The 23,537-nt window shown below is 37.7% G+C and overlaps 1 protein-coding gene across 2 annotated transcripts in view; it reads right to left on the bottom strand.

The window, feature by feature from the left end:
* Window positions 1-23,537, bottom strand: part of LOC150074911 (cytoplasmic dynein 2 intermediate chain 1) — a 466,509-nt gene that overhangs the window by 311,051 nt on the left and 131,921 nt on the right. For both annotated transcript variants that reach the window (XM_090389329.1, XM_090389330.1), the window contains exons 9-10: window positions 22,036-22,159; window positions 15,586-15,694 (exon numbers count right to left, since the gene is read on the bottom strand). In XM_090389329.1, coding sequence (XP_090245455.1) covers window positions 15,586-15,694; window positions 22,036-22,159 — 233 coding nt within the window. The remainder of the gene's footprint in view (window positions 1-15,585; window positions 15,695-22,035; window positions 22,160-23,537) is intronic.

Below are 23,537 nucleotides of genomic sequence, written 5' to 3'. Positions count from 1 at the left end.
TTGGATCTCTGCTTCAGTATGGTGTGGGTCGTTGTGGGGTCCATTCCCTCAAATTCTGCTAGGGCTTTCTTCCACTCTTCTTCTATTCTGGATATCATGATCTTGTTTGTTTCCACTTCAGCTACTCCAGATTGTAGTTCTTGTACTTGCTGTTCCTCCTCCAATTCTGATTCCATTAATTGTTTGTAGTTGGTTTCTCACATTCTGCTTGATTTTTCCTAGATTGCAGGAGCTATCAGGTTCTTCTTGATGATGGTCAGTCTCTGGTCTGCTATTCTTCATTTGGTGACCTGACTAGTCAGGAACCATTCCAACTATTTGGTGTGTAGTTTCATCCTATACATTGTCATGCCTGTCTCTAGTTTTGTTACTTCGTAGTATGCTTGCACAATGAATGTATTCACTTTGTTGCTCCACTTCATGCATTGGCTTCTTCTTCTTCCTCCTTGGGTGGTCACTAGTGCAGTTGCACAGGAAGCACTGGGTGGTCTTGCTTTTCAGTTGTGGTCTCCATACAAAAGACAGCACTACTCACTCCATATATTTTTACTTCTCATCTTCATCCAGCTATGAAGGTGAACCTGTTTTAGTTTTGGCTTTTGCATCCAGTGGTGGATGGTAGATATTGGACAACACCAGATGGCACCACTCCTTGCCTCAGCCTGTCATTTGCCCTTGGGGAAGATAGGTCCGATGAAGCGACATTCACATTTTCTCCTTCCCTGATGAGATTCAAACCCAGATCCATGATATTGGCAATCCAGTATCAAAACCACTGGGCTAATCACACCCTTATTATTATTATATATATTTGATTTGTGATGTAAATAAGACTCTTTTTGATGTTCAGTGCTCTTCCCAGGGCCTATCGAATGGGCGCACCGCCCAGTGAACTTAACTGACTGCCTGGCTAAAATTTAAGCAATTCTTGCGGTAACATATGGTACTGCACACTGATTTCAATCAAAATTGGTCCACTGGATATTGATGGTTCAACAGTTGAGGATCCTGCTCAGGTGGCTAACAAACTAAATGAGTATTTTGCATCTACATTCACACATGAGGAGTTATTCAGGAAAGGGAATGCCAAAGGTGAAGTAAACTCTGGCAGTGAGCTAGATGATTTTGTAATAACTGAGAGGAAAGTGGAGGAGAAATTGTTGAGGATAAACATAAAAAAGGCACCTGGGGTGGATGGGATCTATCCAGTTATATTAAAGAAGGCAGCAAAGGAAGTAAGCAACCCCTTAGCCATAATTATGAGAGCTTCTTTGGACTCAGGGGAGGTACCCATAGACTGGAGATGTGCAAATGTGACCCCAATTCACAAAGGAGGATCAATTCAAAAAGGAGGCTGACACAAGTAATTATAGACCTTTCAGTTTAACTTATGTTCCAGGAAAATTAATGGAGGCACTGGTTAAAGAAGCACTGCAGAATCATCTAGACAAGACTTCAGTTATAGCTCGGATACAGCATGGTTTTGTTAAGGGAAAGTCTTGCCTGACCAATTTGATTGGATACTATGATGCAGTCACAAAAGAACTGGATGCAAGGAATAACTTTGACATTATATATTTGGATCTTAGAAAGGCTTTTGATACTGCTGCACAAATTGGAGCAGTGTGGCATTGGAGCCAAATTGCTGCTATGGATAAAGGGTTGAGGGGGAGAAGACAGAGAGTGGTAATCAATGGACACTATTCATCGTGGACTAATGTTATTAGTGGAGTCCCTCAGGGTTCAGTGTTGGGTCCATTACTGTTTTCTGTATTTATAAATGATATTAATGATGGTATATCAAGCTTAATGTCCAAGTTTGCAGACGATACAAAGGTTGGCAGAGTTGTTCAGGACACTACTGATGCTATGCTGCTGCAACAGGATCTGGAAAGGTTGAGCAGATGGTCTGAGAGATGGCAAATGAAGTTTAACATTGACAAATGTAAAGTACTACATATGGGAAACAGCAACCCCAGAGCAATGTATCAACTCTATGGTACTACACTGACGGTGGTAGAGAATGAAAAGGACCCGGGGGTAAATGTGCAGGCAGATATGAAGTTCTCTGAGCAGTGCAGACAGGCTGCAAGAGTAGCTCATGGTGTCTTGTCAATGATATACAGGAAGTTTTCTAGCAGGGATAAGGAGGTAATTATTCCCTTGTATAAGGCAATGGTCAGGCCACACCTTCAGTACTGTATACAGGTCTGGAGGCCTCATTTCAAGAAGGATGTAGAGCTACTGGAACGAGTACAGAGAAGGGCAACAAGATTAGGGAATGGAACCAAGGGTTGCTCTTACGAAGAAAGGCTTATGTTTTGCAAATTACAGTGTCTGGAGACTAGGCACCGGCGAGGTGATCTGATAGAGGTGTATAAAGCCCTGAATGGTTTGAGCATGCTCAATGCCAATGGGATTCTTCCTCTTGCTAGAATAATCACCTGAGAGGGCATAAATTCAGATTGAGGAAAGATGTGCGGAAATTTGCCTTTAGCCAGTGGGTAGTTGGTTGGTGGAACAGACTTCCATCCCTTGATGTGGAAGTTGATAGCCTAAATAAATTTAAGGCTCAGCTGGACAGGTATTTTGAACGAATGGAGGGGTGAAATGGAAGTGGTTTTTTTTTTTTTTTGGCTGATGCTGCATAAGCTTGCTTTCTTGCATCATATGCCTCTACTAATGCTAATTTTAATTTGAATATACTATGCAATCGAGGTCAATGCGACAAGGGCACATAATGTTAAATTATGCAATTAATTTTTGCTCTGGATTGCTTAAGTCACATTTATAAATAACAGAAAATTTTATAATATTGTGAAATATTACACTTTCCCACCCGGCTATTTCATAATGCCACCTGGTTGGCAAAATTTTCTGGGGAGAACAGTTGTTACTTATGTTTTTTTTTGTAATGTGATGTAAACCATTTGTCTGGCTTATGAAATAAAGGATATTTATTTATTTAATATCAAATCTAAAGAAACTGAAATCATTTTACTTAGCTTTGATATTGTTTTAACACTTTCAGCAGTAAGTCCATAGATTAATGCTCTTCGTGTGTGGGCCCCGAGAAGAACATACATTGACTATGTTTAGAAGGTTGCTTCAAACAATGTGTCCATTAATGTACAAATTGATTAAAAAATTTTTTCAGTAGATGCTGCCATTATACATAGTTTATAATAGATGGTAACATGAAAATAGGAGGAGGAGGAGGAGGAGGAAAGATTACACTTGTTGAGCACAGTTATTCAATTTCGAGCCACAAAAGACAAAACTGAAGAATTTCTGTGTAATACTAAAAAGTGATAAAATTTTTAAAATAAAACTAAATAGAAATAAAATAGAACTAAAAATTGATAAAATCAAATCAAGTAATATAAACAGATGTAGAGGATACTAGTGCACCAAAAAAAACAAATGATGGTTTTTCGGTTTTTTTTTATTCTTTTTATGAATTTTTTTTTGCCTACAATTTGATTTTTGACAATTTTATTCTAGTGTTGTGTAAGAAAGCATAATAAAATAACAGACATTAAGCTGGAGACAATATTGTTGGAGTATACAATTTTTAATTGTATATTATATAGTGACCATGAAATGTAATTAAATTTTCAAAATTAAAGAAACCAAAAAAATATGCACATGCCAAGAATGATTTAGAATCAAATGATAAAAGACAAAACCACTCAAGATACTAGCTTAACACACAATATAGTGTGAACTATTACAAAATTCAACACAGAACCACATTCCAAATACCATGAGAATCCCAATAAGTAAAAACAGAAATAGAAAAGAAATCAATAACATAAAAGAAAAATAATATAGTATTGATCATTGTGGCTAAAATTAAAATAGAGATTTTTCTGGCTACAGAGATTTCAGGACAACCAGAACCAGCAGAGTATGCTAAGGTCTAAATTCTGAAATATTACATATATAATAAATAGAAACAGGAAACAGGAAAGTAAAGAAATGTCAGCCAATCTAGATAGTGTTAAAAAAAACAAATATAAAGAAAGGAGAAAGAAAATTTTATAAAAAAAATGTAATATTCAAAACCTAGCTGGAAAATATGACAAATTTGCAATTTTTTGCAAAATTGTATAAAAAGATTGTGGTTATTTTATAATTTTAATGCAAGTTCTTAAAAACAGCATTGGTAAGGCATCATTCATATTCTTTCTCAACTTAGTATATTGAAGACTACCGTGACCTATTTATTTTTCAGCGAGTAGGATTTCAACTGTCATGAATAATGTTATATATTTTAAACAAATAACAGAAGAGCAATTTTGTGATATTATTTGTGTAATTCTTCTCAAAATATGGGCTTGGCACACCCAGGGTCCTGAGCCGGATATCATCATTCTTCTCTTTCTTGGTGATTTCTTTCTACCACTCTCTCTCTTTCTCAGGGTAACTCGGGAACTTTTTTTTTTCCCTGGTGCAGCATAAGCCTCAGGCTTCCTTGCATCATATCACTATTAATAATAATAATAATAATGCATCTTATGATCAAGGAAGTTAAGAATATAAAATTTAGTCATGACAGCTGAAATCAAACTGGCTGCAAAATACACAGTAAAAACATACGGTCCTCATTTCACTAATTTATTTCATAAGACAGCCTTTGCTATAAGACATAAGATGGCCTTAATATTTGCTTACTGGCTTAATATTTGCTTACATTCAGTATTACTATGAGGAGTTATTTGAAATGCCAGCCATGACTTCAGATAATTTGTTATATTTCAAGCTTCCCTGTGCACTTGTCAGTTTCCCAACCAATTTAATACTGTACATCAATTCTTCCTTCTTTCATAATAGCTCAGCTAGGTTCTCACACTGAAAATGCAGAACTGTTGCTGTAAAATGTCTACTGATTCATTTATTTCTTTATTTTTAAAGACACCAAGAAGTAATGAAATCATGTCCCCAAAAATTTCAATTTTGAAAGTGATGCAATACCAACTGATGAAATTTATGTACCATGTCATTTATAAGAATATCTTTTTTTAATGGAAACTTGTGCACTGTGTAGCCACATGCCATCATACAAGTGCTTCCTTACTGACTAAGCAAAAGAACAGAATTTCGTCCTCTTGTAGCAGTAGTAGTTATTTGTTATTTGTTTTTTTTTTTTTTTTTTTTCAGGAGCATTAGCAAATAAGGCCATATTGCTCCGGGATATGCGGTGGTCATTCCCTGACCTTTCCACATTCTCCGTATTTGGTGATGACGGGCTCGAACCCCGGTCTAATCAAGAAGCATGTGCTACGCACTGCTGCTCCTTCCCACCTGGCTACGGAGGAGCCAGCAGTAGTAGTAGTAATGGAGGCATGTGATGCAAGAAAGCAAGCGTATGAGCTTATGTATCAGCCAAAAAAAAAAACAAAAAAAAAATTTCACACATCCATTCCCTATAAAAGTTTGTCTAGTTCCTCCTTGAATTTATTTAGGCTATCAACTGCCACAACAATAGATGGAAGTTTGTTCCAGCAATTAACCATATGCTGGCTAAAGGCAAACTTCCACACATCTATTCAACAACTGTCTTTCCTTGATTTGAATTTATGCCCCCTCAGGTTCGTAATCTGAGTAAGCAGAAGAAACCCATTAGAATTCAGCATGCTCAACCCATTCAAGGCCTTATACACCTCAATCAGATCACCTCGCAGGTGCCTAGTCTCCAGCCGCTGCAATTTGCAGAACTTAAGCCTTTCTTAGTAAGAGAACCCCTTCGTTCCCCTCACCAATACCGTTGCCCTTCTCTGTACATGTTCAAGAAATTCTACATCTTTCCTAAAACGAGGCCTCTAGACATGTATGCAGTACTCAAGCATTGCCTTATACAAAGGGATAATCATCTAATTTTCCCTATTAGCAAAATTCCTGTTTATCATTGACAATACTCCATGACCTGCTCTAGCAGCCTGTCTGCATTGCTCAGAAAACTTCATATCTGACTACACAATTACTCCTAGATCTTTTTTCATTTTATACCACCCTAAGAGTAGTACCACACAGTTGATAAGTTTTTCTGGGATTACTTATACCCATGTGCAGTACTTTGCATTTGTCAATGTTAAACTTCAGTTACCACTTCTCAGCCCATCTGCTCAAACTTTCTAGATCTGTTGCAGTAGAACACTGCTATTACTATCATTAACAACCCTGGCAACCTTTGTATCATCTGCAAACTTCGACACTGTCTTAGAACTTTCCATGACCTTATCAATCAATGCCTTGGACTAAGTCACAATCATCCTTATGGTTGAGTCTGTTATGCTGATCGATTTTCAAAATGAAAGTGGAAGGTTTGAAAACTGTTAGTAAAATTAATTTGCACATATCTTACTTCAATGTATGAAGGAATAATGACCTTAGTATGTGGACGTAAAATATGTTGGTTTTTTTTTTTTTTTTTTTGATTTGGTAGTTGTTGGCGCATTGGCTTCTGTGGCCATATTGCACCTCCCAAGGTTTTTGCAGTACTTTGATCCAAGCCCGAGGCGGGAATCAAACCCGCGACCTTTGGGTTGCCGGGCAGGTACTTTACCCACTCGGCTAGCCCGGTCGGCGTAAAATATGTTGGATTTAAGAGCTATGTTCAGATTTTCGAACACTGGCATAACATTTAAAACAAACAAGCAAACTGATTTATTAGGACAGAAGAGAGAAACATGAACAGATTTTATGCATGAAAGAGGATAACATGCCTATGATTATCAGCTTGCTTGGCCTATGTAAGATTGCTTTCACCACAAGTCTGGTGAAAGCAATCCTACTATTATTGCTGTTATTTGGTTTTTAGGAGCATTAGCAACTAAGGCCATATTGCTCCGGGAAATGTGGTGGTCATTCCCCGACCTTTCCTCATCCTCCGTATTTGGTGGTGACGGGCTCAAACCCCGGTCTAATCAAGAAGCGTGTGCTACGCACTGCTGCTGCTCATTCCCACCTGGCTACAGAGGTGCTCAAAAAGCAATCCTACAGAGACCAAGCAAGGGTGAGTCAGAAATTCTTTTTCTTGGAGACTTCATTAATTTTCCTTTTACTTCAAAACATTTGGATCATGAACTGGATTTGAATATAAATCATTCACTATTGAAATAACTGATAACAGGGAAAATAATGGAATCACTGGTTAAAGAAGCATTGCAGGATCATTTAGACAAGACTGCAGTAATAGTTAAGACACAGCATGTGTTTGTTAAAGGGAGGTCTTGTCTGACCAATTTGATTGGATACTATGATGTGGTCACAAAGGAACTGAATGCCAAAAATAATTTTGATATCATATACTTGGATTTCAGGAAGGCTTTTGATACTGTTGCACTTGGAAGACTGTTGTATAAATTGGAGAGGTATGGCATTAAGGGTAAGTTGCTACAATGGATAAAGGGATGGCTGAATGGGAGACGACAGAGAGTGGTAATCAATGGACACTGCTCTTCGTGGACAAATGTTATTAGTGGAGTTCCCCAGGGTTCGGTGTTGGGCCCATTGTTGTTTTGTAAATTTATCAATGATATTGATGAAGGTATATCAGGTTTAATGTCCAAGTTTTCAGATGATACAAAGGTTGGCAGGGTTGTTAACGACAGTATGGTACTCCAACTAGGTCTAGATAAGTTGGGAGAATGGGCTGAGAAGTGGTAACTGAAGTTTATCATTGACAAATGCGAAGTACTGCATATGGGTAGCAATAACTGAAGAGAAATGTACCAACTGTGTGCACTCAGGGAAGTGGAAAGTGAAAAAAACCTGGGGGTAAATGTGCAGTCAAATATGAAGTTCGCTGAGCAGTGCAGACAGGCTGCCAGGGCAGGTCATGGAATCTTGTCAATGATATATAGGAATTTTACTAGCAAGGATAGGGAGGTGATTATCCCATTATACAAGGCAATGGTCAGGCCACACCTAGGGTACCGTGTACAGGTCTGGAGGCCTCATTTTAAGAAGAATGTAGAATTACTAGAATGTGTACAAAGGGCAACAAGATTGGTGAGGGGAACAAAGAAAGGCTTACCAAGAAAGGTTTATGTCCTGCAAATTGCAGCAACTGGAGATTAGGCACCTGCGAGGTGATCTGATTGAGGTGTATAAAGCCTTGAATGGGTTGAGTAAACTGAATGCTGATGGGATTCTTCCTCTTGCTCAGTCTAAGAACCTGAGGGGACACAGTTTCGAATGAGGAAAGATAGTTGTAGAATAGAGGTGCGGAAATTTACTTTTAGCGAGCAGGTAGTTGATTGGTGGAACAGGCTTCCAACCTTTGTTGTGGAAGATAATAGCCTAAATAAATTTAAGGCTGAGCTGGACAGGCATTTGGAACGAATAGAGGAGTAAAATGGGAGAGGAGGGTTTTTTTTTTTTTTTTTGGCTGATGCTGCATAAGTTTGCTTTCTTGCATCGTATGCCTCTACTAATGCTAATGCTAAATGAACAAGTAATCACTTGTATATTTCAATTTGCTAATGCTGAAAAGTGCTCATTGTTTTTCTCACACCTTCTAACCTTTTCTTTAAATAGGCTTGTCATAGTTTGCCACTGTTTTATTAGTCTAGTTACACATTGAACCAGATACAGCCAATGTATGCACACATGATGCAGTGACATGCATCAGCTGAAACTGCTTAAAGATTATTCCTTTTAGCAATTCTTTCAAAATAACAGTAAATTTCCACCACTTTCACAAGAAGGCATGCAACTCCCTTTTCAATACAAAAATTAATAAGATAACAAGGACAGCTGATTATTACCAAGTGCTCAATCTCCTCTTTTAATGCCACTGCTACTCCAAGCTTTAAGACATACCATACTAGGTTCATTATTAAAAAACTGTCTGACACTTAGCCCAGACAGTTTTTTTTTTTTTTGTAAGAAATACCACATGCTTTCAGGTTGTTCAGAAGATGTACAAATGTTGTACCCTGTAAAACCACCTGACAATGCTGGCACTGAGAGTAAGTTACTTTCAATTTGACTTTTATTATTATTATTATTATTATTGCTCTCTTATATTATTTCTACCTGATTGGGGGGGGGTTCACCCCTGTGACAGGTATTGCTAACAAGTACACAGGGTGGTTGTTATGTCTGGTGTTATGGTTGGTCGAGGAACTCTCTGACTATCCTACAGGTGTTCAGGATTGCGACTTTCTGGAGTTCCTTATAGGTGTTCTCTGGGAGACCTGTTGCTGCTAGGCTGTTATGTAGGGTCTTTGGTACCATACCGGTAGTTGACAAGATGATCGAGATGGTTGTTACCTGTTGCTGTTTGTTATTTGGTTTTTAGGAGCATTAGCAACTAAAGCCACATTGCTCTGGGAATATGTGGTGGCCATTCCCTGACCTTTCCGCATCCTCCGTATTTGGTGGTGACAGGCTCAAACCCCGATCTAATCAAGAAGCATGTGCTACGCACTGGTTACCTGTTGCATATGCCACATCTCTTTGTTCTCCAGTCTTAGGTTTGTGTACTTTCTGATTTTCTCCTCATGGGTTTTCTGGAAGTTGCCAGTGTTGGGCAACACTATGTCAGTCAGACAGGTAGCCTTTTCCTTCTTGTCGACAAGGGTTATGTCCAGTCTGTTGTGTGGGATCGTCTTGTCCATTATTATGGCATGGTCCCAGTACAGCTTATGGGTTGGGGTCTCTAGTACTGCCTGGGGTTTGTACTTGTAATACAGTACACTTTCCTTGCTAGCTTCTACCTGATTTGGGGGGGGGGCGTTATCCTGGCTACCTGGTATGCCTACAAGTATACTCAGTCTGGGCGTTCAACTTGCATCCAGCGGTGATATGTTGGATTATTTTAATTATTATATTATTATTATTATTTCTCCGACTGGGGGGTTCCACCCTGTGACAGGTATTGCTACGAAGTACACAGGGTGGTTGCTATGTCTGTTGTTACGGTTGGTCGAGGAACTCTCTGACTATCCTACAGGTGTTCAGGATTGCGACTTTCTGGAGTTCCTTATAGGTGTTCTCTGGGAGACCTGTTGCTGCTAGGCTGTTATGTAGGGTCTTTGGTACCATACCGGTAGTTGACAAGATGATCGAGATGGTTGTTACCTGTTGCTGTTTGTTATTTGGTTTTTAGGAGCATTAGCAACTAAAGCCACATTGCTCTGGGAATATGTGGTGGCCATTCCCTGACCTTTCCGCATCCTCCGTATTTGGTGGTGACAGGCTCAAACCCCGATCTAATCAAGAAGCATGTGCTACGCACTGGTTACCTGTTGCATATGCCACATCTCTTTGTTCTCCAGTCTTAGGTTTGTGTACTTTCTGATTTTCTCCTCATGGGTTTTCTGGAAGTTGCCAGTGTTGGGCAACACTATGTCAGTCAGACAGGTAGCCTTTTCCTTCTTGTCGACAAGGGTTATGTCCAGTCTGTTGTGTGGGATCGTCTTGTCCATTATTATGGCATGGTCCCAGTACAGCTTATGGGTTGGGGTCTCTAGTACTGCCTGGGGTTTGTACTTGTAATACAGTACACTTTCCTTGCTAGCTTCTACCTGATTTGGGGGGGGGGGCGTTATCCTGGCTACCTGGTATGCCTACAAGTATACTCAGTCTGGGCGTTCAACTTGCATCCAGCGGTGATATGTTGGATTATTTTAATTATTATATTATTATTATTATTTCTCCGACTGGGGGGTTCCACCCTGTGACAGGTATTGCTACGAAGTACACAGGGTGGTTGCTATGTCTGTTGTTACGGTTGGTCGAGGAACTCTCTGACTATCCTACAGGTGTTCAGGATTGCGACTTTCTGGAGTTCCTTATAGGTGTTCTCTGGGAGACCTGTTGCTGCTAGGCTGTTATGTAGGGTCTTTGGTACCATACCGGTAGTTGACAAGATGATCGAGATGGTTGTTACCTGTTGCTGTTTGTTATTTGGTTTTTAGGAGCATTAGCAACTAAAGCCACATTGCTCTGGGAATATGTGGTGGCCATTCCCTGACCTTTCCGCATCCTCCGTATTTGGTGGTGACAGGCTCAAACCCCGATCTAATCAAGAAGCATGTGCTACGCACTGGTTACCTGTTGCATATGCCACATCTCTTTGTTCTCCAGTCTTAGGTTTGTGTACTTTCTGATTTTCTCCTCATGGGTTTTCTGGAAGTTGCCAGTGTTGGGCAACACTATGTCAGTCAGACAGGTAGCCTTTTCCTTCTTGTCGACAAGGGTTATGTCCAGTCTGTTGTGTGGGATCGTCTTGTCCATTATTATGGCATGGTCCCAGTACAGCTTATGGGTTGGGGTCTCTAGTACTGCCTGGGGTTTGTACTTGTAATACAGTACGCTTTCCTTGCTAGCTTCTACCTGATTTGGGGGGGGGGGGCGTTATCCTGGCTACCTGGTATGCCTACAAGTATACTCAGTCTGGGCGTTCAACTTGCATCCAGCGGTGATATGTTGGATTATTTTAATTATTATATTATTATTATTATTTCTCCGACTGGGGGGTTCCACCCTGTGACAGGTATTGCTACGAAGTACACAGGGTGGTTGCTATGTCTGTTGTTACGGTTGGTCGAGGAACTCTGACTATCCTACAGGTGTTCAGGATCGCAACTTTCTGGAGTTCCTTTTAGGTATTCTCTGGGAGACCTATTGCTGCTAGGCTGTTATGCAGACTCTTTGGCACCATACCAGTGGCTGACATGATGATCAGGATGGTTGTTACTTGTTGCATACACCACATCTCTTTGAAGGGAGGAATCGATCTGTCAGGAGAAGTCTCGAATTCCGGGCAGCCAGTCTAGGGGTTGCCCACAAGGAAAAGATAGGGATTCTCCAGAAGCATGTATCCCATATGGATGGCTCAGAGATAAATCCTGCAACCATCTTCACTGTGACGACCTACCTCTGGGAATCAATAAGCTCAGAGAGACGGGGAACCCCCATTAAATTTGCTAATGCTGTTGTTCTAGGCTTGTGGTGGCAGATTGGATTTCCAATTGACCAATTCAGTAGCCAATATTCGGATGCAATGAGAGGCTTTTTAGTTGTTTGAGTGCTGAGGCCCAGACTTCTGGCGTGTACAGTAAAGGTGGGTAGATAATTGTTCTGATGTATTTCTTGATTTTCTATATTTATCAGTGATATTGATGAAGGTATAACAGGCTTAATGTCCAAGTTTGCAAAGGTTGGCAGGGTTGTTAATGACTGTATGCTGCTACAGGATCTGGAAATGTTGGGCAGATGGGTTGAGAGGTGGCAACTGAAGTTGAACCTTGATAAATGTGAACTACTGCATATGTGTAGCAGTAATCCCAAAGTAACGTACAAACTGTGTGGTACTACAATCAGGGTAGTGGAGAATGAAAAAGACCTGGAGATAATTGAACAGAATGTATTAAAATGGATTTTCACTTGAAGTCTCTTTTATCCATGAAGGATGAAGAGAGTTTTTAGCCTGCAATGGTTTTAAGAAGCCCAATTCCGATGGCATTCTTCCTTTTGCTTAGACTCCACACATGAGGGGTTGTAAATTCAAACCGAGAAAGGATGATTGCAGCAAGTGGTTGATTTTTTTTTTTGAACAAACTTCCATCCCATCTGTTTTCGAAGTGGATAGTCTTTCAAAGAAGAATTAGACAAATTATTGGATTAATGAACATGTGATGTGGGAGGATTTTTTTTTTTTTTGGTTGATGCATTATAAGCTAGCTCTCTTGCATCATATGGCACTACTAATCCCTGGATCAAAGGAGTTTGGCCTATTAAAATATTCTGGAGGAAAAAGTGTGCTAGTGAATTCAGCACCGTAATGTGATATGGAAATTACAGAGAACTACTGCTTAGTAGAAAAGCTTTTGATTCTGAAAGCTGGTAAGGGCCCAGGGGAGGAGTGTAATATATCCAGTTCAAACCATTAAGGCTAATCACAAAGCCTTGATTAGATTGAGGGATGATTTCTTTGGATTAGAGAAGTGCCAAAATATTGTCAGTCCTAAGGTTAATCTAAGAATTAAGTAATTAAATATAGGACAGCCAATCTGAATTTAGTGATTTTCCTATCACTATCTGAATTTAGTGATAGGAAAAATCCTGAAGGCACTGATTATGAGTGCAATACAGGGGACATGTAAATTGAAATGGTTTTTGTAAGTGGAAAATCTTGTTTAACTAGTCTGAAACACTATTATAACACTGTTACTCGAGTTGGATAGAAAAAAAAAAATTGATATTGTTTAACGATAAAGAAATAAAACTCTTAATTCATGCAATAAGCAGATAATGTTAGTTTTTTTTTTTTTTTTTTAAATTATTATTAGAACCTATAGTACTGGAACTCCAACTGCATTCTATAGTATAGGGTTGGAGGTTGAGAAGATGAAAGAAGATATTTGTTGACATTAGACTTGAACTTCTATAGATTGTAATTATCAGGAAATACTTTAGAGGGAAGGTTGCTCCAGAAAACAGAAGTTGAATGAATAAATGAGGAAGAAAAGTTCTGTGAGTTTGAAGTTGGACAGTAAAAGGATGTTGAGTGGTAATGGCACGTGTTTAATTTCTAAGCATAGTTTATTTACTATAAAATAAGTTCCAAATATCCAGAGAATCTTTCCTTAAATCTGGCATTGTTTCTATGTCTTTGTGCTCTGTTATTAGGGCATTCCAAATAATGGAACTTGAAACATTCAGAAACCTTTTCAGATTAAAGGGAAAATTATCTGGCTATTGTTAACTTATATCATAGTAATTGTACCACATTAAAGAATCAAACTAATTTTGTATGTTTCTTTATTGCATGAAGTTAAATGTTTTATTGCTTTAAAGTTAATTATCTAATCATGCCATCACTTTCACACAAGATCTTTGGCATTGTTTATTTTGACTTTTACAAATTACTGGATGGCTACACGGCAGTTGGGAAGGGTTATATTTATGGTTATTAATATCAGAACAGTGCTTGGACTGCTTCTGTTTCAGATTTTCTTAATGATGAAATGATTTACAGGTGTGGAGATTGGAAGAGGGAATTAATGACCAATAACTTTGATAGTCTCAAGGGATGGTCAGATAAGTGGGAACTGTCTGTCTGAAACTGCAGGATTTTGCAACTTACAAAAGAGATAAATTAACTCTAGATGTACCTGTGGTCCCAAACTCTAAAATAAAACATATTTTATTTATATAATATGGATGTTTCTACAAATGAATTAGTGATACCTAGCAAGTGTAGTGAAACCTTTGTCTCTTTACTCTAAGACCCCAGGGGCTCACATCTAGTGAGTATGGGCTTGGCACACCCAGGGTCCTGAGCTGGATATCATCATTCTTCTTTTTCTTGGTGATTCCTCTCTCTCTCTCTCTCTCTCTCTCTCTCTCTCTCTCTCGGGGTAATTCAAATTTTTTTTTTTTTTTTTTTTTTTTTTTTTGGCTGGTGCAGCATAAGCCTCAGGCTTCCTTGCACTCTATGGCTAATAATAATAATAATAATAATCTCCAGTCTTAGTTAGGTTCATGTACTTCCTGATTTTCTCCTCATGGGTTTTCTGGAGGTTGCCAGTGTTGGGCAACACTATGTCAATCAAGTAGCCTTTTCCTTCTTGTCAACAAGGGTTATGTCCAGTCTGTTGTGTGGGATTATCTTGTCTGTTATTATGGTGTGATCCCAGTACAGCTTGTGGGTTTTTAGTATCGCCTGGGATTTTTACTTATAATACGGTACACTTTCTTTGATCAACTGGTATTTCCTTGCTAGCGTCTCATGTATTATCCTGCCTACATGGTTATGTCTACAAGTGAAATGCGCCTCGGTAGCCAGGTGAGCAGGAGCAGCAGTGCGTAGCACACACTTCTTGATTAGACCGAGATTCGAGACCATGACCACCAAATACAGAGGATGCAGAAAGGTCAGGGAATGACCACTGCATATCCCCGAAGCAATATGGCCTTAGTTTCTAATGTTGCTAAAAACCAAATAACAACAACAACAAGTGAAATTTTATGTTATATTTCTTTGACATCTTAAAAAAAGAAGTTATTAATTAGCTTTGCACTACATAAGTACTATAAAATTACTGCACATAACAGAGGACGACACTATTATCCTGCATTTATATTTTACAATGTCGCCTTCATAGCACATCTTGATGGCAAATTTGTTAACAAAAATAAACAGAAATTTGCAAGTTTAAAAAAAAATTAAATTTTAATGTTTTATTTTTGTGAAAAGAAAAGGATGGAGAAACTCTTTGTCACCAACTATATTACTATGCAAGATAAAGAAAGAACAAATTGAAAAAAAGATCCTCCATTGTAAATCTCAAGAGATGGCAACTCTGGACCTATGAACAAAACATTTCAAACCAATCCATCTGCTGAAAATAACTATAATATATGTTAACCTGAAATAAGAACTATCACAAAGATTGTAAGATACTGATTTCAAAATTAAAAAGTAAATTTGTTAGGTCTTCTAAGTATATTCCCAAATAAATAAATGAATCTAATAACAAAAAAAAGTATGGCAAAAATGATGTCATGTCCTTTTGTGATAAATACAATAATAATAAAGTAATATTTACATATAAATAAAATTACCTCCAACACAAACAGAATCATGAGGAGGCTGTTGTGTCCACTTATCTCTTGTATCAAGCTGATCAGTTTGTACTTCCTGCTCTTCATAATTTTCTGTCTGAATATGAACCTGAAATAATAAATGCTATATTAACATTAACATTGCAACAACAAGATACATATATATTTAGTTTTCACCATCCTTTCACTAACTAGATAAGGTAGTAAATTTTAAACAATAGCTTAAGAAACCTGGGTGACCTTTCTTAACTTTTTTTCTGTTATCAATTGGCAATATTTTATATTATACACAACTTGCTTATTTTTAAAAGATTAAAAATAAATACCTAACAAACAAAAATATGAGCTATCCTATGTCCATTTTAAGTTGTCATTATTAGTAGGATTAAAGTGCTGACAATGTCCATTCCAAGTTCCAGTGGTTCAAAGAATATTTACTTTATGGCCACCAACATAACAATGATAACTAAGTTTCACAATAAATGTCTGTTCCAAATCCAAAAACTGCTAAATTGTTTCTAAATAAAACTAAACAAGTACAGGTTTCTTCCCTATTTTCATGAAAAATAAGGAATACAATCACATATTCCCTGTCAGCATGCTTGTGCCTAATTTACGTGATTTATAAATAGTATATCTCTTCAACCTTTAACTATACAAGGGCAAAATTTTAATCAGTTGTGTATTATACAGTCAGTTCTGCTAACTTCCCACATTCTTAAAAATTGTGAAGAAAATTTTTTGAAGATAAAATGTCTGAATAAAAGAGGCCTTCTGGAGTAGGAACAAATGATATCAAAAATTTATTTTATATCTCCAACCAACTAAAATATACAAAGGTAAAATAAAGGTACAAAAAATAAAAATGTATACATACACATAAAAACAGCTTAAGTAAAAATAAGACAAAAACAAGGTAGATGCAGGAATATAATAATTTTTAATATCCCTGGATGTCTTTGTCAACAAAATCTGGGGAAATAACATAATAAATAATAGATGAACAAAGAGGTACCAGTGTAGGATGAGAAAATCACATAACTGAATACTACTCACACAACGTTCTATTATATCATCTACCATCCTTCTGGATAATAACTTACTCAAAAACAAAGCTGTGAGGATGCATCAGTTACAGTTAAAGCAAATGTGGGTGGTAGTGATCCTAACCAATGACAATGATACAGCTGACAGACACAATCTACCATGTAAACTTGAATTAGGATCAAGTGTACTAGGAAACTGTTTGACCAAAGGGGAATCATGTGCATTACTCTCTCAAAGAGAAATTAAATGTTGATGTTGTTATTTGATTTTTAGGAGCATTAGCAACTAAGGCCATATTGCTGCAGGGATATGCGGTGGTCATTCCCTGACCTTACTGCATCCTCCGTATTTGGTGGTCACGGGCTCAAAAGCCGGTCTAATCAGGAAGCATGTGCTACGCACTGCTGCTCCTGCCCACCTGGCTACGGAGGTGCCATGTTTATGTGCAGTCTTACAGATACTGCATATGAACATTTAGTTTAACCCAAGTAACACTCATTTCCCTCAGCATGAGTTGTTGAGGAGGCTTCCATCCTGCAGTGGGTTGATAATGGCTGCAGCTTAACACTCATTGCAATCAGGAAAGTTTATATGAAGTTTATATGCAAGGGCAGTTTCATCTGTGAGATCACTGACAAAATATTATAGGCCAAAAGTTGGATACACTGGACACTCTCCACTCTCAAAATCGATTTTATGATACAGCAAAGGCCTGGATGGAAGAGAATGAACACTGTGGCTGACAAGAGGACACATTAGGATTGCAAGACAAGTGAGAGGGGGAGGAGAGGGAACCAAACCAAATCTGCCCAGTACTGTCTCGGCAAAGTCACATTTGCAGTTTTAAATGATTGATGTCTTGTTGTTTTACATGCTGGAAGCTGGATGCACTGGACACACTCCATTTGCAAAATCCATCTGATTATACAAAAAGGGTTGGGCAGAATGGAATGAATGCTGTGGACAACAGCAGGGGAGATTGAGGATGTGGGTTGAGCAGGGGAGGGGGGTTAAACCTGTCCAGTACCATCTTGAGAAAGCAACATTTAAGGAAATTATGATTTACGCAAACAATCTCTCATTGTTGTGATGTAGTTTTACAGTGTGCCTAGGGCACAGGGCAACAAGGCATGAGCAGTGAAGACATTGTATGTGTATGCATGGGCTATAGCAAAGTGTATGAATTGGGTTTCCTATGCACAGAAGTTTCAATAAAGAGATGAATGCACCTAACTAAAACATCTAGAAAGGGGAGAGAATTTTTACCTCCCTTTCCAACCTGAACTGAATGTTGGGGTTCAAACTCATTGACATATGCTAATGCCGGGACTTTGCACTAGCCTTAATTAATGCAAATGTTCATCCAAACAATGGCATCAGGAGGATAGAGGCACAAAGGAGCAAGTTAAAATCCTAATTTCAAGATCTTACATTACTAAATCTGCCATTATAGAACTGCCAGGTGAACCAATGGCAGTGCCCTTCAACCGGCAAAACATATGCTCTTCAAATAATGCAATGATACTAGCCAGAAATAGGGGAAAGCCCACATATATATCAACAAACTGATAATTTAGTTGTGCTAATAAGGGTAGAATCATTCTCGAAAGTTTTTCTGGAACATCTAACAGCCATTTCTATAAAAATGGCATTATTTCATATGATATCAAATAATACCATTATTTAATCCTCACAAATATACAAGTCATGTATATAATTAATAAAGTCATTACTGAATTTCACTAAATATTCAGATGATGAAATCCATTTCATGTGGTTAAAAAGTGTCTTTATTTATGTATATTTACTTATATATGCCATATTTATTTTAATGGATAGAAACCACTTATCATCATTTTGTAACCACATTAGAACCAGGTATAGACAAAACACAGTCCGTGAAATCTGCAATTTAGAACATAGTAATTAACAAAGAAACTAAAATTAAATGTAGACAAGTAGCTACACAACAGTAATGTGGTACACAAAAGCTTAAAACTTAAAGACCCCATAAAGAAATCATTTTCAACCCACATAATGCAATTAGAACAATTTAAGTTTCACTGTAGTGCAATCAGAGAGACTAGACTTCACATCCCTAAGTTAACTGCCTTCAGCAATGCTGCATATAAGTTTAAAAATCTACTAGAGTATAATGATCTCTCTAACCTTTGTAGACTTTTATCCATTGTTGCCACCAAAACTCACCAAGTAACCAAAGATAACTTAGAAAGAAAGATATAGATCCCCCTGAATTTAATTTTTCACTACCACAATCCAGCAGATTAGATATCCTTATCTACATTATACCTAATTATAGTATTCCCCTTGCATCCAATTCAAATATACTTTGATCAGCCCGAAGGACGTTTGAAGGACCGTCTGGGGGAACACACGACCGCTATCAAGACTGCTAACTATGCGAGGTCTGCTGTGGCAGAGCATTTCTGGGAAAAGCAGCATCGGATCTCCCCTGAAGACGCGGTCATTACCGATCGTGCCCATGGATTTTGGGAACGCAAGTGGCTCGAGAGCTTGTGAATCGGTTCATCCAGTCACAATACTATTAATAGGGACAGGGGGATCCGTTTACACCCCCTGTTTGAGGCAGTTGTCCTCAGAAGGGATGACCGTTTCTGTTTGACACGCTCCCGAGCCACTTCCATTTCCGATACGCGCATGGAGAATGTAGATCATGTGTCTGATGATCACGTGCATGAGTGCCATGGACCGGCTACTTAAGGATGTGTCTTAGCACTAGTAGTATGCTTTTGAAGAAGGAGACGGCAGTTCTCCGAAAGCTCCAGGTTTCATTGTTTTATCGCTTTTAACCTAGTTTATTTTAATTAATTTTATTGTTTTTAACTATATTTTAACTATAATTTAATCAGTGTTTTTATTTTATTTGCATCACATTTCATTGTATATTATTTCATTGTATAGTAAATTTTTAGTTTAATTCCTGGCTGGTGTGTATCATTAATTATTATAGTATTCTTTCATGATTTCTGATTAAGAAAACACTTTTAAAAATAATAAACCAGTCATCTGCTAGATTATGTTCTATTGAAAATGCAGTAGAGACACTCTGCCTCTATAACATCCAGATCATCACTTCCACTTCCAACAAAAAAAAGAAATTGTATTTTTTTTTTTGTTTTTGTTTTCTTCTTGATAGTTATGTTACAAATGTGTTTTACACACTTAATATGGTGAGTAAAATCCCCCATATTAAGTGCTATTAAGGGTTATTAATTGTCACATCAACAAATGGGCTATTAAATGTCACATCATTCTAGCTTCAAAATAAAGGTGCAGATCTGTGAGGTGAGATTGGACATTCCATGGGAATGTCCAATCTCACCACATGGATCTGGACTTTGTAGATGACATTGCATTGCTAGCAAAAACAAAAAAATAGCTACAAGATGTGACCACCATCTTGGAGAGAGTGGCTGGTAAAATTGGGCTGAAGAAAATCAGTGATAAAACAAAGACCATGCAGGTCAGCAATGGTTAAATGGACATACGAATTGTTGTTGGACATTAAGTACACCAGTTCACCTACCTCGGCAGCATATTTTCTAGTGATGGAGGCACTGAGGCAAATGTCAGCTGCAGAATTGGCAAAGCATCAGCAATGTTCCAATGACTGTGTCCAATTTGCTCGCCTACACAATTGATACAGCTGACTCTACAGCACTATCATTTTGCTAACTGTGATCTATGCTAGTGAAATATGGAAGGTATGGCACGAACAGCACAGAAACTCAACGTGCTTCATCAGCATTGCTTATGAAGACTACTTTGCATTACTTACCACGACCACATTACCAATAATGAGATCCTAAAAAGAAGTAACTTGCATAGTCTGAAAGACATCGTGACAGAATGCAAGATGTGCCTTGCTGGACACATTCTGCACCTACCAGACCAGCGGCACAGAAAGACCACAATGCGATGGATACCACCTGATGGAAAGAAGAGGCAGGCCACCAAAGACTTGGTGCATGATGTTCCAAGAAGACTTGCAAAGCATTGGTATCACATGGGAAGAAGCAGGAGCCGTTGCTGACAATCAAGCCCACTGGAGAACACTTGCTGCCCAATGCACAAAGTTGCACAGGCAGACCTATGTATGAATTCTGGAATCATTTATAATAGAAGATTTCACCTCTCGGAGTCTCATACACCTCAATCAATCATTTCCTCTATTTTGCCTAGTTTCAAAGTCTTTCCTCATATGGATACTAGGTGTATTGTCCATCCTTGGGCCCTTTCAAGAAGTTTAATATCTTTTTTTTTCAAGTGTGGTTTCCATACTTGAATACAGTATTCCAAGTGTGGTCTCACATTTGCCTTATACATTAAGATTATGATCTCCCTATCTCTACAAACAAATGTTCATTAAATCATTAATAGGACACCACAAGCCTTCCTTTCTGCCTGTCCATAACTTTCTGACTGTACCATAACTCTCAGATCCCTTTCTTATTCTACTGTATTTAGTTCAATCCAGCCAAGTATATAAGTAATTCTGTAGTTGCTATTCCCAAAGTGTAAGACCATGCATTTTGCTGCATTAAAACATAGCTGCCACTGCTTGAAAAGATAGGGAGGGATTATGACCTCACTACAAGCAAATGCTCAATAAATCATCGACAGGACACCACAAGCCTTCCTTACAATCTAAGTACATGCTCGGGGAACTTAAAGTCCAAATGTATCATAACTCCCAAATCCCTTTCTTCCCCTATTGATTTTAGTTCAATAAATTATACACCAAGTGTATAATTTATTTTGGGTTTGCTATCACCCAAATGTAAGACCTTGCATTTCACTGCATTAAAACATAGTTGCCACTATTCTGACCATCCTTTTAATGAATACTAAAGACAATGTTTTAACATTTGTTCATTGTCTTTAATGAACACTAAACACATTAAATGAATGGTAAGGCATTACATCAAAGAATATTTTAAAAAATAAATAAATACCACTTGCTCTACATATTGAAATGAAGAATTTTTTTATTTCCAAGTAGATGACTGAATACTCAATGAGCACATCGCACTACTGACTCTTATTCTCGAATTAGAGTTGTGTGGTCTCATATTAGAAAGTTACTCTACATTATCAACTATGGCTCTCGGAAAAATGCAATGCAACACCGCAGTTTCAGTACCACCACGCTCTTCACTTGATTGGAAACTGTCACCTCACTGTGCATCACATGATTAGTTGGCAGGTATGCTTGTATGGCCTACCTTCAAGTAATCTTATAATACTGCCAAACTAAAATTCAAAACAAAGCTCAAAATCCCTATAAAAATAAGAAAAAATAATTCACATATTATAGGTAAACATATATTTTTATCATGGCCAGAAATAAAAACCACTTACTTGTTTAGTATTAGAACGGCCAAAGTGCTGAATGTAAAAATCATATTTAGCTGGTGGCATATCAAATAAATCAAAATGCATCTGATCCAGATTTATCAATTCCAATAATTCCATTCCACGTTTCCTATTCATAAACAGCATTTAAAAATATATTAACATTTAAAACAAAGAAAATATTAAATTTCTAGTGATATTTAATTTGGATTTAGTGTCAAACGACATTAACTACAAAATTGCATTTTTTTTTAGATAACTTTAGTTTTACTTTATACAAACAACAATGCATAGCATGTCACACAGCTGTATCTCTCCAGTACTTTAAAAGTTAGCTTGGGCTATATGCACATTTCCGGTAAACCAAGAAAATGTCAAATGGCTTTTTCTTGGTTAATTACAAAAATGTTTAACTACAAAATGATTTTGTAGTTAACATTGTCTAACACTATACCCCTGAAATGTACACCAAATTTTGGCTGTCTTATAAAAAGTTTGCTACTTCAATTTCTTCATTAAGTCAATCCATTATACTAAGGAAGATAACCAAAATATTACAAATATTCTTTAATAAATTAATAATAAATCTCTTTTTAGTAATTAGGCTCTGTTTGAGGAACATCAATATTGAATAAAGGGCATCTAGCCTTTTTAATTCATCAATATTATATTATTAAGTAAATACATGGGCTATATTAGGGTAACTAAGAGTAACAATAGGTGCATGTATACTTGCATGTACACTATTACTAGAATTATAGTAAATAAATTTGATGAATTTGAAGTGCTGATCAAAACATCAATGGGAGATATTGTTGGGATATCAGAGACAATGGTGTGACAGAGATATAAGCAGTGCAGAATTGGAATTTGAGGAGTACAATGTGTACAGAAAGGATAGAACAGAGTAGGAAGAGAGGAGGAGTTATGCTGTTAGTAATAAAATAAAAAAATCTAAGAAAGTGCATCCAGTTGACATTGGTGGACAGCACAATGTTGAGTCAGTTTGGTGTGACATAAGCACTGGGAAAGGGAAAATGAGAGTAGAATTGTTTGTTGTTGTTATTTGGTTTTCAGGAGTATTAGCAACTAAGGCCATATTGCTCCGGGAATATGCGGTGGTCATTCCCTTGACCTTTCCGCATCCTCCGTATTTAGTGGTGACGGACTCGAACCCCGGTCTAATCAAGAAGCGTGTGCTATGCACTGCTGCTCCTTACCATCTGGGGCGCATTATAGCCTTAGTTGCTAATGCGCCAATAAAATCCAAATCAAAATCAAATCAAACCTTACCATCTGGCTATGGAGACACCGAGTAGAATTGTATTATAGGCCTAATGACTCTGATGAGTACAACGAACAACTATGCAGAGAAACAGAGTGGGCCAGTAAATCAGAATGTCTTGTAATGAGGAATTTCAACTTTCCAGACTTGATTGGAACTTGTGGGCAGCTCACTCGCACGCTAGCAAAACTTTTGTGGATTTAATGGAGGATTGTTTTTTACA

Source organism: Mastigoproctus giganteus, unplaced genomic scaffold (genome assembly GCF_048544385.1).
Source record: "Mastigoproctus giganteus isolate SK-2022 unplaced genomic scaffold, ASM4854438v1 scaffold_15, whole genome shotgun sequence".
In the NCBI taxonomy this organism is placed as follows: domain Eukaryota; kingdom Metazoa; phylum Arthropoda; class Arachnida; order Uropygi; family Thelyphonidae; genus Mastigoproctus; species Mastigoproctus giganteus.
The sequence above is the reverse complement of the archived record's forward strand: the minus strand, read 5'-3'. Positions and strand labels throughout refer to the sequence as shown.